The following is a 13,361-nucleotide window of genomic DNA, read 5'->3' as shown; positions in this document are numbered from 1 at the left end:
TAAAATATTCATCTGCAGTCAAATATACACTACCATTCAATATTTTGACAAAAGTACTGTTTTTATTTAGCAAGTATTGATTAAAGGTGACAGCACATTTTATAAATTATATAGATAAATAAAGAGATTTATTTTAAAGGGGTCGTATGATATGATTTAAATTTTTCCTTTCTCTTTAGAGTGTTACAAACTCTTGGTGCATAAAGTAGATCTGTAAAGTTACAAAGACTAAAGTCTCAAATCCAAAGAGATCTTCTTTATAAAAGTTAAGAGTCAACCACACACCCCTAAAACGGCTCATTTAAACACGCCCCCCACATGTCTATGTCACTGTGTGGAAAGATTTGCATAACGCCGCCCAAATGTTCATGCAAAGAAAGAAGGTGTAACTTTGATTCTCTCTGTTGCCACCGCTGCCATGTCGTGGAGTCGCTGTGTGTTTCGTTGTGAAAACGAACCTACTTTGTCTGGCCATACAAAAGAGGACACAACTAGAAATCAGTGGTTAAGTTGTATTTACAACACTGTTCCAGAACAGTCCAACCCAAATATTCAGATGTGTGCTGCACATTTTGCAGAGGATGAGGACTGTTTCCTGAACCAGTAGCATACAATGCGTCTGTGGCACAAAGGCTGTTTCTATAAAGTTGGGCAGTTCAAACTTTGCAAGGACAGTCTGGGATTTCTGACGCACAGCCTGTGAATAGTTTTTTATATTTAAATAATTTGCTAATGATGATTAAAACGCGAGTTTTGAGCAGGTTTGAGCAGATTTTGGTATAATAAAGAGTCCGATTTTTGTTTTTGTTTTTGACATCATTTCGGGTAATTTGTATCAATCTCAGACTGGTTTGGTCAATAGTTTGCCAGGTCTTCTTAGGTAAATGGAAACCCTACTTAAAGAGGTTGTCCCACATTATTAAGCAAGTCACAGTTCTCATGAAATATGGCGAGGAAGAAAGATCTTTCTGGAGATGAAAAGTATGAAACAATGCAATGTCTTGCAAAAGGCATCAAAACAAACAATATTTAGCAAAAAGCAAATAAAGATTATTGAACCGTCAAAAGATTTGTGAGTGATCTTGGTCAGATGAAGATTTATTTAGCAAAGCTTCTGTCAAACAAATGAACTGTATTGTAATACCAGTTGTATAAAGCCACCGCTGAGCAGCAGACAGGTGTTTAAAGCTACTGGAGTCTCCAGATCCTCTCCATGCAGACTGGCAGTTGTGTAAAGCTGCATTTCAGTCACTGCTAACCAAACCTCACAAAGAGAAACCTGCACAGTGGCTATAGAAACACATTTTCAAATGGTTTAGCACCATGGTATTTATGCAGCATGGGATAGTGTGTGATCCTGCATGAAAATCCTTTTATTTCTGCGAACACTATTCTTCATTTTATACCATAATGGTCAGTTATGTACTCCATATATCTTGCAGAAGTCATTTTGACACCCTAAAATGACCTTACATCTCACTTCCCAACATCCCAACCCTAAATAATCACCCACCACCTCCTTGCTGATGTTGCAGTCTCATTGGGATAGGATGGCCATTCATTAATCTGGACCATTGTACTGAAGCATTTGTAAGTGAATAAAACTATTCAAAAACAAGTCTTCATGTGTTTCTACAGCCACTGAGCAGGTTTCTCTTTGTGAGGTTTGGTTAGCAGTGACTGAAACGCAGCTTGCCAGTCTGCATGGAGAGGATCTGGAGACTCCAGTACCTTAAAGCACCTGTCTATTGCTCCGCAGTGGCTTTTTTACAGCTACCATTACAATACAGCTCATTTGTTTGACAGAAACTTTCCTTCATAAATCTTTATCTGACCAAGATCTTATGTGCTCTACAGTAAGTCACTCACAAATCTTTTGACGGTTCAATAATCTTTATTTGCTTTAGCAAAATATTGTTTGTTTTGATGCCTTTTGCAAGACATTGCATTGTTTCATACTTTTCATCTCCAGAAAGATCTTTCTTCCTCGCCATATTTCATGAGAACTGTGACTTGCTTAATAATGTGGAACAACCTCTTTAAGTAGGGTTTCCATTTACCTAAGAAGACCTGGCAAACTATTGACCAAACCAGTCTGAGATTGATACTAGTTACCTGAAATGATGTGAAAAACGACACAAACAAAAATCGGACTCTTTATTGTACCAAAATCCTATTGATATGTCACTTGCATAATAATTTGGAACACGGTGTATTACAATAGAATAAAGTTACATTTGATCAAATAAATGCAGCCTTGGTGATCTTAAGAGACTTTCAGAAACATAAAAAAAAATTCCACAAACATTTGGTAGTGTTGTGAATGTTTGGCCTGAAAGCTTGCAATTCATGGCAAATTCTAAAAGCAGAAGACTTGCCCTCATTTCACTTTCCTTCCTCTGGGTGGTGAAAGATTCATGTTGATGGAGAATCTTGTTCGGTGTGTTTTTGAGCAGCTGGGAGGGTCGGGGACAACATCAAGCATCGGCCTCAGAAGCAGATGTCTCAGCCTACTTTGGGCGGGTCAGAGTTTATAGAGGGTGGACGTTTTCGGAGCAGTCAGTCGAGTGAGGGCTCAGACCTCCTACAGAGCCCGAGTTTGATCACCTCTCCCCTCTTCAGTGCCTCTTACGGCTCACCCTCAGACCCCTTGGGCAGGGACCCAGAGTTTAGTGAGTACTGCATCTCCATCTCATTCATCTGAGTGATCGTTTCTTTAATTTCCTGGACATGCCATCTGAAACTGGCTCTTCTGTCTGCTTCAGGTATGAGCCCGCCTGCGGTGGTTCCCCGGCTCAATGATGGGCTGCAGTCTGGAGATGTGCTAGACAGCATTTACCCACCCTGTGACTACATCCCATACAACATGGAGCAGCTAGATGAAGATGCAGACAGGTGCATGTTTAAAAGCTTATGAAGCAAAGCATCTCTCATTTTTTTCTGACATATTTCTAGCATAGTCTTGAGATTTCACATTTACTGTTGTTTTGCAAAATTTTGTCAGCAGAATACAGCCAATTCAGTAGATATCTGCGCAGTTTCGAGTTTCACATGAGTGCAGAAAACTTGCTTCATGCATCTCTACATTTGACACTGGACACTTTTTTCTGGCATCAAAATTTTGTTGAAATTTCACTAATGTGACCCCCCCCTTTTAGTGTGTGATGCTAAAAAACTAAGTATTCAACTTCTTTTCTCACTTTGTTAAAGGGATAGTTCACCCAAAAAATAAAAATTACTTGATTTACTTACCCTCAAGCTATCCTCGGTGTATGTGACTTTCTTCCTTCAGATGAATATAGTCAAGACTTATATTAAAACATGTCTTGGTTCTTTCAAGCTTTATAATGGCAGTGAATGGGGGTTGAGATTTTGAAGCCCGAAACAGTGCATCCATCCATCATAAAAAAGTACTCCACCGGCTGAATAAAGGCTTTCTTGAAATGAAACAATGCTTTTCTTGATATAACTGATTCTATTAGTCTGAAAGAAGAAAGTCATATACACATAGGATGGCTTGAAGGTGAGTACATCATGGGATAATTTTCATTTTTGGGTGAACTATCCCTTTAAGTTGAAGATAGTGTTGTATCAATTATTGGTAGATACTAGAGGTTTTCATTTCCTTCCTTCTTTTTGTACTTACCTTTTTCGAATTGATATAGAATGTTTAATTATGCGTGCTAATTGTTGCTATTTGTACATTTTGAATACCTTTTCCACTTATTTAAAGTTAAAATTTTCAACAATAAAAATTGAATAACACTGTTAAATATAATCTTCATCAAATTTCAAAATGAATATACATTTTTTTTAACTTTACATAAAGTTGGGTTTTCTAATTTCATTTGTATATTTTTATGATTATTATTTTTTATGATATTAATACCAGACATTTGTTGCTTATCCATAAAAAAAAGATTTATCTTATCATACCAGGATTGTAATATAAGGGTGGTCATTTTATGTCAGTGAAGTGAGCAAGTATGTCTTGTTTTCCAGACTCCCTGATGGGGGCACACCAAAACTGAGTAGAAGGTACTGGACACTGGCTGCTGTCAATCACCCACATCACTTATACACTGTGTCCTAACCAGAAGCGACATGATAAAGCGACAATCGATAAAAGCTATTTCTTTTTCCCTAACCAGCTGTAATGAGGACATTTTCTCCACTGCCTGGTTTCTGTTTTGTGCTAGGCTGCCATGCTCATAGTGCAATATTATTTGTTCAAAGTATCAACCACATTGAGCATCAAAAATCGATTGGCTGAGATTATACCAGTATGTTTCACAGTCTGAATAAAATGTTTTTCACATAATGTTTTGCATTAAACTTGGTTAGAATACAGTGTTTACCCTCTTTGATGAGCTTCCTGTGTGTATGCCCTCTTATTGTGCGCCAGCTCTCACATTCAGGTACACATTGAGTTAATGAGATTGTTAATCTATGTACCATCTCCTCCCTCACAGGTTTGAAGAGTTGCAAAGTGAGGATGATCAGGGGAGTGATGTTTACTCTGATGTAGATCCTCCAAACTGGCAGCAGCTGGTCGGGCGTGATGTTTTAGCAGGCCTGACACCCCACGAGATCAAGAGACAAGAAGTCATTAATGGTACGATCTTGTTCGCTTTTCACTACATAAATCAGACAGTTGCATGTCAGATTTAACGTGCACAATGCATTGTTACAGTTGCATCTTTGGTTTGCTTTTGAAGTAACTCTCAGTCTATCTGATGCTCGCAGAACTATTCTACACGGAGCGAGCCCACGTACGCATGCTGATGGTCCTAGACAGTGTCTTCTACCAGAAGCTCACCCGAGACAACATACTGCCCCCTGCTGATATCAAGAACATATTCACCAACCTGGAGGAAATCGTCCAATTGCACAGTATGTTTTTCACAGTATCGTTTTTTCTTTTTCTTTTTTTTGATAAACAGCCATGTTTTAGATCATGGCATCTGCTTTTTAAATTTTAAGTGAGGATAGCAGATCAAATGACGGCGATACGCAAGAAGAACGAGTTGACGGTCATCGACCACATAGGAGATGAGTTGCTGTCTTGGGTAAGGGCTCATGTTTTGCTCATATCCTGTGGCCGTTGTGGTAGGTCTTCTCTGGGTGATAAGACTCCCACACGCTCACAAATCCTCTGGCTTGTTGTTTTCTAGTTCAGTGGTGGAGAGGAGGAGAAGATCAAGCAAGCAGTGGGCACTTTCTGCAGTAACCAGCCCTTTGCCCTGGAGCTCATCAAATCCCGGCAGAAGAAGGACCAGCGTTTCACCTCCTTCATGCAGGTGGGTCGAGACTCCTCGCTGGCCGCAGGGCCGTGAGAGCTGAAGTTCACTTGAGAGAGACTGTGTTTGGAGCGTTACAGACATACAGTGCTGTTCAAAGTTTTGGGGTCAGTAAGATTTAAAAAAAATTCTTTTGAAAGATGTTTCTTATACTCATCTACACTGCATTTATTTCAACATCATCAAAAAAAAATTTTTTAAATTGATATTATTTATGGAAGCCCGTTTCCGCCACTGAAAAAAAAATGGTAATTGCGGGGGAAAAAAATCAACTTTTTTTTTTTTTTTTTCTCAGAATTGGCAGTTCATATCTTGCAATTCTGACTTTATAACACGCAATTGCGTTTATATCTCGCAATTCTGAGGGGTTTTTTTCTCGGTTGCAACTTTATATCAAAATTGCATGTCCATATCTCGCAAATCTGACTTTTTTTCTCAGAATTGCGAGTTATGAAGTCAGACTTCCGAGATATAAACTCACAATTCCGAGAAAAAAAAATCTAAATTGCTAGTTTATATCTCATAATTCTGACTTTACTACTCACAATTTTGACTTTATAACTTGCAATTGTGAGTTTATATCACACAATTCTGACTTTATAACTCTCTTTTGCAAGTTATAAAGTCTGAAAAAAGTCAGAATTGTGAGATAAAAAGTCACAGTTACCTTTTTAATCTTTTATTTAGTGGTGGAAACATGCTTCCATAGATATTACAATCAGAGTTGTTTTCTACTTTAATATAGTTTCAAAATATAATATTGAATTTTTTACATGATTATAATTTTAGAATTAATTATAAATATATACATTATTACATAATTATAATATAAAAAATATTTAAAATATAATTTTAAAAAGCTGAATTTTACTTCAGTCTTTAGTGTCACGATTCGTCAGAAATCATTCTAATATGCTGATTTGATGCTCAAGAAACATTTCTTATTATAACGACTAGTGTTGAAAATTAGGTTTTTGCTCCTTAATATTTTTGTGATGCATTTTTTTCAGTATTGAAAGTTTGAAAGAACAGATTTTATTTGAAACAAAAATTTCATTACATAAATTTCATGCATTCCTGCTGATTGAAACTATTAATTTCTTAAAATAATCTTAATCAGCCAAACTTTTGAATGGTTGTGTACAGTCGTGGCCAAAAGTTTTGAGAATTACATAAATATTAGTTTTCAAAAAGTTTGCTGCTAAACTGCTTTTAGATCTTTGTTTCAGTTGTTTCTGTGATGTACTGAAATATAATTACAAGCACTTCATACGTTTCAAAGGCTTTTATCGACAATTACATGACATTTATGCAAAGAGTCAGTATTTGCAGTGTTGGCCCTTCTTTTTCAGGACCTCTGCAATTCGACTGGGCATGCTCTCAATCAACTTCTGGGCCAAATCCTGACTGATAGCAACCCATTCTATCATAATCACTTCTTGGAGTTTGTCAGAATTAGTGGGTTTTTGTTTGTCCACCCGCCTCTTGAGGATTGACCACAAGTTCTCAATGGGATTAAGATCTGGGGAGTTTCCAGGCCATGGACCCAAAATTTCAACATTCTGGTCCCCGAGCCACTTAGTTATCACTTTTGCCTTATGGCACGGTGCTCCATCGTGCTGGAAAATGCATTGTTCTTCACCAAACTATTGTTGGATTGTTGGAAGAAGTTGCTGTTGGAGGGTGTTTTGGTACCATTCTTTATTCATGGCTGTGTTTTTGGGCAGAATTGTGAGTGAACCCATTCCCTTGGATGAGAAGCAACCCCACACATGAATGATGTCAGGATGCTTTACTGTTGGCATGACACAGGACTGATGGTAGCACTCACCTTTTCTTCTCCAGACAAGCCTTTTTCCAGATGCCCCAAACAATCGGAAGGGGCTTCATCGGAGAATATGACTTTGCCCCAGTCCTCAGCAGTCCATTCACTATACTTTCTGCAGAAGATCAATCTGTCCCTGATGTTTTTTTTGGAGAGAAGTGGCTTCTTTGCTGCCCTTCTTGACACCAGGCCATCTTCCAAAAGTCTTGGCCTCACTGTGCGTGCAGATGCGCTCACACCTGTCTGCTGCCATTCCTGAGCAAGCTCTGCACTGGTGGCACTCCGATCCCGCAGCTGAATCCTCTTTAGGAGACGATCCTGGCGCTTGCTGGACTTTCTTGGACACCCTGAAGCCTTCTTTACAAGAATTGAACCTCTTTCCTTGAAGTTCTTGATGATCCTATAAATTGTTGATTTAGGTGCAATCTTAGTAGCCACAATATCCTTGCCTGTGAAGCCATTTTTATGCAACGCAATGATGGCTGCACGTGTTTCTTTGCAGGTCACCATTGTTAACAATGGAAGAACAATGATTTCAAGCATCACCCTCCTTTTAACATGTCAAGTCTGCCATTCTAACCCAATCAGCCTGACATAATGATCTCCAGCCTTGTGCTCGTCAACATTCTCACCTGAGTTAACAAGACGATTACTGAAATGATCTCAGCAGGTCCTTTAATGACAGCAATGAAATGCAGTGGAAAGGTTTTTTTGGGATTAAGAAAATTTTCATGGCAAAGAAGGACTATGCAATTCATCTGATCATTCTTCATAACATTCTGGAGTATATGCAAATTGCTATTATAAAACTTAAGCAGCAACTTTTCCAATTTCCAATATTTATGTAATTCTCAAAACCTTTGGCCACGACTGTACATTTGCATGTTTCATGGAGTTGTTTTCATTTTCCTTATTTAGGGCTGTCAAAGTTAATGTGTTGATGCGTGTGATTAATTCAATAATGCTGGTAGCACATTTATTCACTTGACTATTTCATTCTGTTGTATATGTATTTTCTTATTAGGAGGAAGAGAATGTGTTAATGTGTTAACTTATTTTAATTTGCAATTAATTAATTCTAATTGCATTATAATAAATTAACAGCCCTAATAATTTACAGAAAATGGCAGGTTTGCTGTGTTGATACAGTGTTACAGCAGAAGAGATCCTTATCTAAATAAAGTAATCTTCGACTTGTTAATAGTATCAGCTTTGCCTGACAACCAAACATCAGAGAAAAGGAAGACAAAAGAGATTTTGTTTAATTGGAGCTATATTTGTAGGATATACTGTAGAATTTGCTTATCTTGGAGATAAGAGTGTATGAACCTCAGGCAGAGGTAGTTGTGTTGAGCCTTGGGAGTGTTGAGAGCTTGTGTTTGTCTCTGCACTGTTTTTATCTCATAGTAGAAGTGGATGGAGGGAACACGGAGAGTAAGACTTAAGATTTAAAAACCTTTCCACATACATTGCATTTTCTGAAATCAACCTCGTTAATCTCTCCATTGAAAAATCTAGTGTGTAAGCACTAGAACATAAAGGTGTAATAAAAATGTCAAATCCACTGTAATGCCTATGATACCATTGATGTGTATATTAGAGAAAATAGAGCTTTTCACATCAGTTGCTGTTGATTATTCACCTCCACGTTGTTCCAAATTCATTTGACTGAATTTCTGCTGAGGAACAGAAAAGGAGATAGATGGGAGAATTTTCCCGCTACTCTTTTTTTAATGTATTGAGAATTAACGCTGACCAATGACAGCAGAGGTAAAGGGGAACATTTTATTATTATCTTATTTAAGTATTTTATATATATATATATATATTTTTTTTTTATACTCATTTTAATTTGCAATTAATTAATTCTAATTGCATTTTAATTAATTGACAGCCCTACTAATTTACAGAAAATGGCAGGTTTGCTGTGTTGATACAGTGTTACAAATATATATGTAACGTGTGTATATATATATATATATATATATATATATATATATATATATATTAGTACACTATTATAGAGTTTATTAAAATGTTCAGTTAGGTTTTATTTTATATTTTCAGTTTTCATTTTAAATTTAGTTTATGATATGATGATATGATGATTTTTATGTTTTTCAATATTTCTATCTAACAGTATTTTTATTTCAGTGCTATTTTCATTAAATGTAGTATTTCCGATTGAACTTATTTCAGTTAGTTTCCAAAGGCACCATTTCTAATTAATCTAATTTGTAATTTATAGTATGTTTTATTTCAGCTTTATTATTAAAGCTGGCGTGGAAAAGAGCAGCATGAACATTCTGCCAAACATCTCCTATTGTCATCTACAGAAGCAAAAGTCAAACAGGTTTGGAAAAAGTTGAGAGTGAATAAATGATGATAGTATATTAATTTTTAACTAGAAAAAAAAGTTTGAGACAAACTTTAAGTTGGCTTGAGAAAGCCTGACCAGAAAGTTTGAAGAAGTTTAAAGAAGTTAGAAGTTTATAGTTTAAAGTTAGATTGATAGATTAGTTGAAAGAAAGAAAGATATATTAGAAAGAATGACAGATAGATTAGTTAGAAAGAATGATATAGATCAGTTCAAAAGAAAGAATGATAGATAAATTAGTTTGACAGAAAGAATGCATGCGACTAGCATGTTGCTAGTATGATTAGCATGTTGCTAGCATAATTAGCATGTTGCTAGCATGTTGCTAGCATGATTAACATGTTGCTAGCATGATAAGCATGTCGCTGGCATGTTTCTAGCATGATTAGCAAGTTACTAGCATGTTGTTACCATGACTAGCATGTTGCTAGCATGTTTCTAGCATGCGACTAGCATGCGACTAGGTTGTTGCTAGCATGATTAGCATGCGACTAGCATGTTGCTAGCATATTGTTATCATGACTAGCATGTTGCTAGCATGTTTCTAGCATGATTAACATGCTAATAGCATGTTGCTAGCATATTGTTATCATGACTAGCATGTTGCTAGTATATTTCTAGCATGATTAGAATGCGACTAGCATGTTGCTAGCATGTTTATAGCATGATTAGCATTTTGCTAGCATGTCGCTACCATGTTTATAGCATGATTAGCATGTTTCTAGCATGATTAGCATGTTGTTAACATGTCGCTATAATGTTTCTAGCATGATTAACATGTTGCTAGCATGATTTTAGCATGATTAGCATGTTGCTAGCATTGTTTCTAGCATGATTAACATGTTGCTAGCATGTCGCTATCATGTTTCTAGCATGATTAACATGCGACTAGCATGTTGCTAGCATGTTTCTAACATGATTTTAGCATGATTAGCATGTTTCTAGCATGATTAGCATTGCAACTAGCTTGTTGCTAACATTATTAGCATGTGACTAGCATGATTATAGCATGATTAGCATAAAGCTAGCATGTCGCTAGCATGATTAGCATGTTGCTAGCATGATTTTAGCATGATTAACATGATTTTAGCATGATTAGAATGTTGCTAGCATGATTTTAGCATGATTAGCATGTTGGTAGCACATTTCTAGCATGTTGTTAGCATGTCGCTATCATGTTTCTAGCATGATTAGCATGCGACTAGCATGTTGCTAGCGTTTCTGGCATGACTAGCATGCGACTCGCATGTTGTTAGCATCATTTTAGCATGGTTAACATGTTGTTAGCATGTTTCTAGCATGATTAGCATGCAACTAGTGTGTTGCTAGCATGATTAGCATGTGACAAGCATGTTGCTAGCATGATTATAGCATGATTAGCATGAAACTAGAATGTCGCTAACATGTTTCTATCATGATTAGCATGCGACTAGCATGTTGCTAGCATGTTTCTAGCATGCGACTAGCATGTTGCTAACATTATTTTAGCATGATTAGCATGTTGCTAGCATGATTGGCATGTTTCTAGCATGATTAGCATATTGCTAGCATGTTTCTAGCATGACTAGCATGCGACTAGCATGTTGCTAGCATTATTTTAGCATGATTAGCATGTTGCTAGCATGTTTCTAGCATGATTAGCATGCGACTAGTATGTTGCTAGCATGTTTCTAGCATGATTAGCATGCGCCTAGCATGTTGCTAGCATGTTTCTAGCATGATTAACATGCGACTAGCATGTTTCTAGCATGATTAGCATGTTGTTAACATGTCGCTAGCATTTTTCGAACATGATTAGCATGTTGCTAGCATGACTAGCATGCGACTAGCATGTTGCTAGCATGATTTTAGCATGATTAGCATGTTTCTAACATTATTAGCATGCAGAGGTGTCAAGTAACGAAGTACAAATACTTCGTTACATTACTTAAGTAGAAATTTGGGGAATCTATACTTTACTTGAGTAATTATTTTTTAGCCGACTTTTTACTTCTACTCCTTACATTTTCACGCAAGTATCTGTACTTTCTACTCCTTACATTTTAAAAATAGCTTCGTTACTGCCATTTCATTTCGGCTTGTTTTCATTCCGGCTTGTCATCATTCAAAAAAAAAAAAAACTATCCAGACAAATCGCGCCATCCGGATGGAGTGAATTTGATTGTGGTTGGATGAGAAGTATAAACAGATACCATTCCGACACCCTATTGGTTTGTACGCGATCCATCGCACCTGCACAAGACACAAATCACATCACACTCCAGCCAGGACATAGCCAGTTTTGGGTTCGTTTATCAAAAAATATATTTCTTAAAAGTAAGGTTGGATATGGAACCGGTATGCACCTAACTGAATAAGAGGAAGCCGATTTCGGTGCCTTTTAAATGCCTGAGCGATCGATTGAAATTTTTGTCCTGGTTCTCCGAAATGTACACAAGAAGCACGGGCATCGCTAGGCTTTTTTAGCGGGGCTGTAGCATTTAGCTCCATAAACTGTACACAAATTTGTGATCGCCTCAGAGTCATTCCCCTTAAGTTTCATATGAAACCGGCGTCAGACCGGTCTCCTCTCCGTCTTTCAGCGCGCTCTTCAATCCGCAGACCGCGGCGGAGCAGCGTGAGCGGAAACAAACACAGAGGACACAAGGTATGTTTTTATCGAAAGATTGTTAGAATATCCGTATCTGTGCAGTTCTTTGTCATAAATACAGTTTACAAAAGGTCACGAGGGAGCAGTCGGTTTCTCATCTTCTGTAAAGTTTTCGCTGCGTTCACCGCTCATCACTAAACAGCTGTTTCCTCCAGCGAAAATCTAGCCCTTAACACATATGAACGAACACTTAACACTTATTTAAATATACTTAATTTAATCGTACGTACTTCATACATACACCAGCTACTGTGCAAAAGTCTTGGGCACGTTAGTATTTTCACTAAAGAATGGTGTTCGGCCAGTTATTTATATACTTTGCTGTTTCAGTATAAAATATCAGTTTACATTTCCAAACATTCATTTCGCCGTTGTCAGACTGCTTGTGCATTCAAAATCGCACTAGATTATTAATAAAATTAATGGCAAACTGATATTTCCTACTGACACACTACAGCATATATATAAATAACTGGCTTAAAACCCTTTTTTGGGGTGAAAATACTAATGTGCCTTAGACTTTTGCACAGTACTCTACTTTACAAACGACTGTTGCTACTTTATAAAGAATAATCCATTCTGTGAATGACTGTATGCTCAAAGACAGTGACAGACAGCACTCTTCTTAACTAAATATCAGAGTGAGTGACAGAGATACAGTCGAAACATTATGTGTGGTTTTTGTATTAAGTAATGACCCAGATTATGAAATACATTTATTAGCCTTAGGCCTTAGATTGAGCACAACTTGGGAAAGTAGAGCATCCAAGGTGAAAGCTATGTATTTATTTTAAATATTTGTAATGTTCTTTAATGTTATCCATAGTTTGTTTGTGGGTCTTTTTTTTAAAGTATCGTTTCAGGCACCGTTTAGGCGCCGGTACCGTTTTAAAAGTATCGAAATGGCACTGGATTATTTCTCACTGGCTCATTTACCAAATGGGTGCTTTCTCTTCGTCCTCCACAAATTAAGCTACTGTAGGTAGTTCGGTAGCGAGACGTTTTAATAAATTATCGTTTGCGATTGACGACGCGATTGACAATGTTGTGATAAGTAGGCTATACCAACTTTGTAACTCGTTACCCCCCCCCCCCCCCCCCCCCACACACACACACACACACACACTGGACATAGCAAATACAGGAAGCTATCAATCAAGAAGGTATCAGGATTATGAGTTATTTTTCATTTTTAGTTTTTGATTAATC

At 37.1% G+C, this 13,361-nt stretch overlaps 1 protein-coding gene across 5 annotated transcripts in view; it reads left to right on the top strand.

Annotated features, from left to right (window-relative positions):
- Positions 1-13,361, top strand: part of LOC132108022 (rho guanine nucleotide exchange factor 12-like) — a 78,530-nt gene that overhangs the window by 51,182 nt on the left and 13,987 nt on the right. For all 5 annotated transcript variants that reach the window (XR_009424396.1, XM_059514463.1, XM_059514466.1 and 2 more), the window contains 7 exons: positions 2,457-2,672; positions 2,766-2,895; positions 4,003-4,038; positions 4,473-4,615; positions 4,747-4,893; positions 4,984-5,069; positions 5,175-5,300. Coding sequence is in view for 4 of the 5 variants with exons in the window: in XM_059514463.1 (XP_059370446.1) it covers positions 2,457-2,672; positions 2,766-2,895; positions 4,003-4,038; positions 4,473-4,615; positions 4,747-4,893; positions 4,984-5,069; positions 5,175-5,300 (884 nt within the window). In the remaining variant the exon portion in view is untranslated. The remainder of the gene's footprint in view (positions 1-2,456; positions 2,673-2,765; positions 2,896-4,002; positions 4,039-4,472; positions 4,616-4,746; positions 4,894-4,983; positions 5,070-5,174; positions 5,301-13,361) is intronic.

This window comes from Carassius carassius, chromosome 28 (assembly GCF_963082965.1).
Source record: "Carassius carassius chromosome 28, fCarCar2.1, whole genome shotgun sequence".
In the NCBI taxonomy this organism is placed as follows: Eukaryota; Metazoa; Chordata; class Actinopteri; order Cypriniformes; family Cyprinidae; genus Carassius; species Carassius carassius.
Note: the sequence above shows the minus strand (reverse complement) of the source record. Positions and strands in the feature narration are given on the sequence as shown.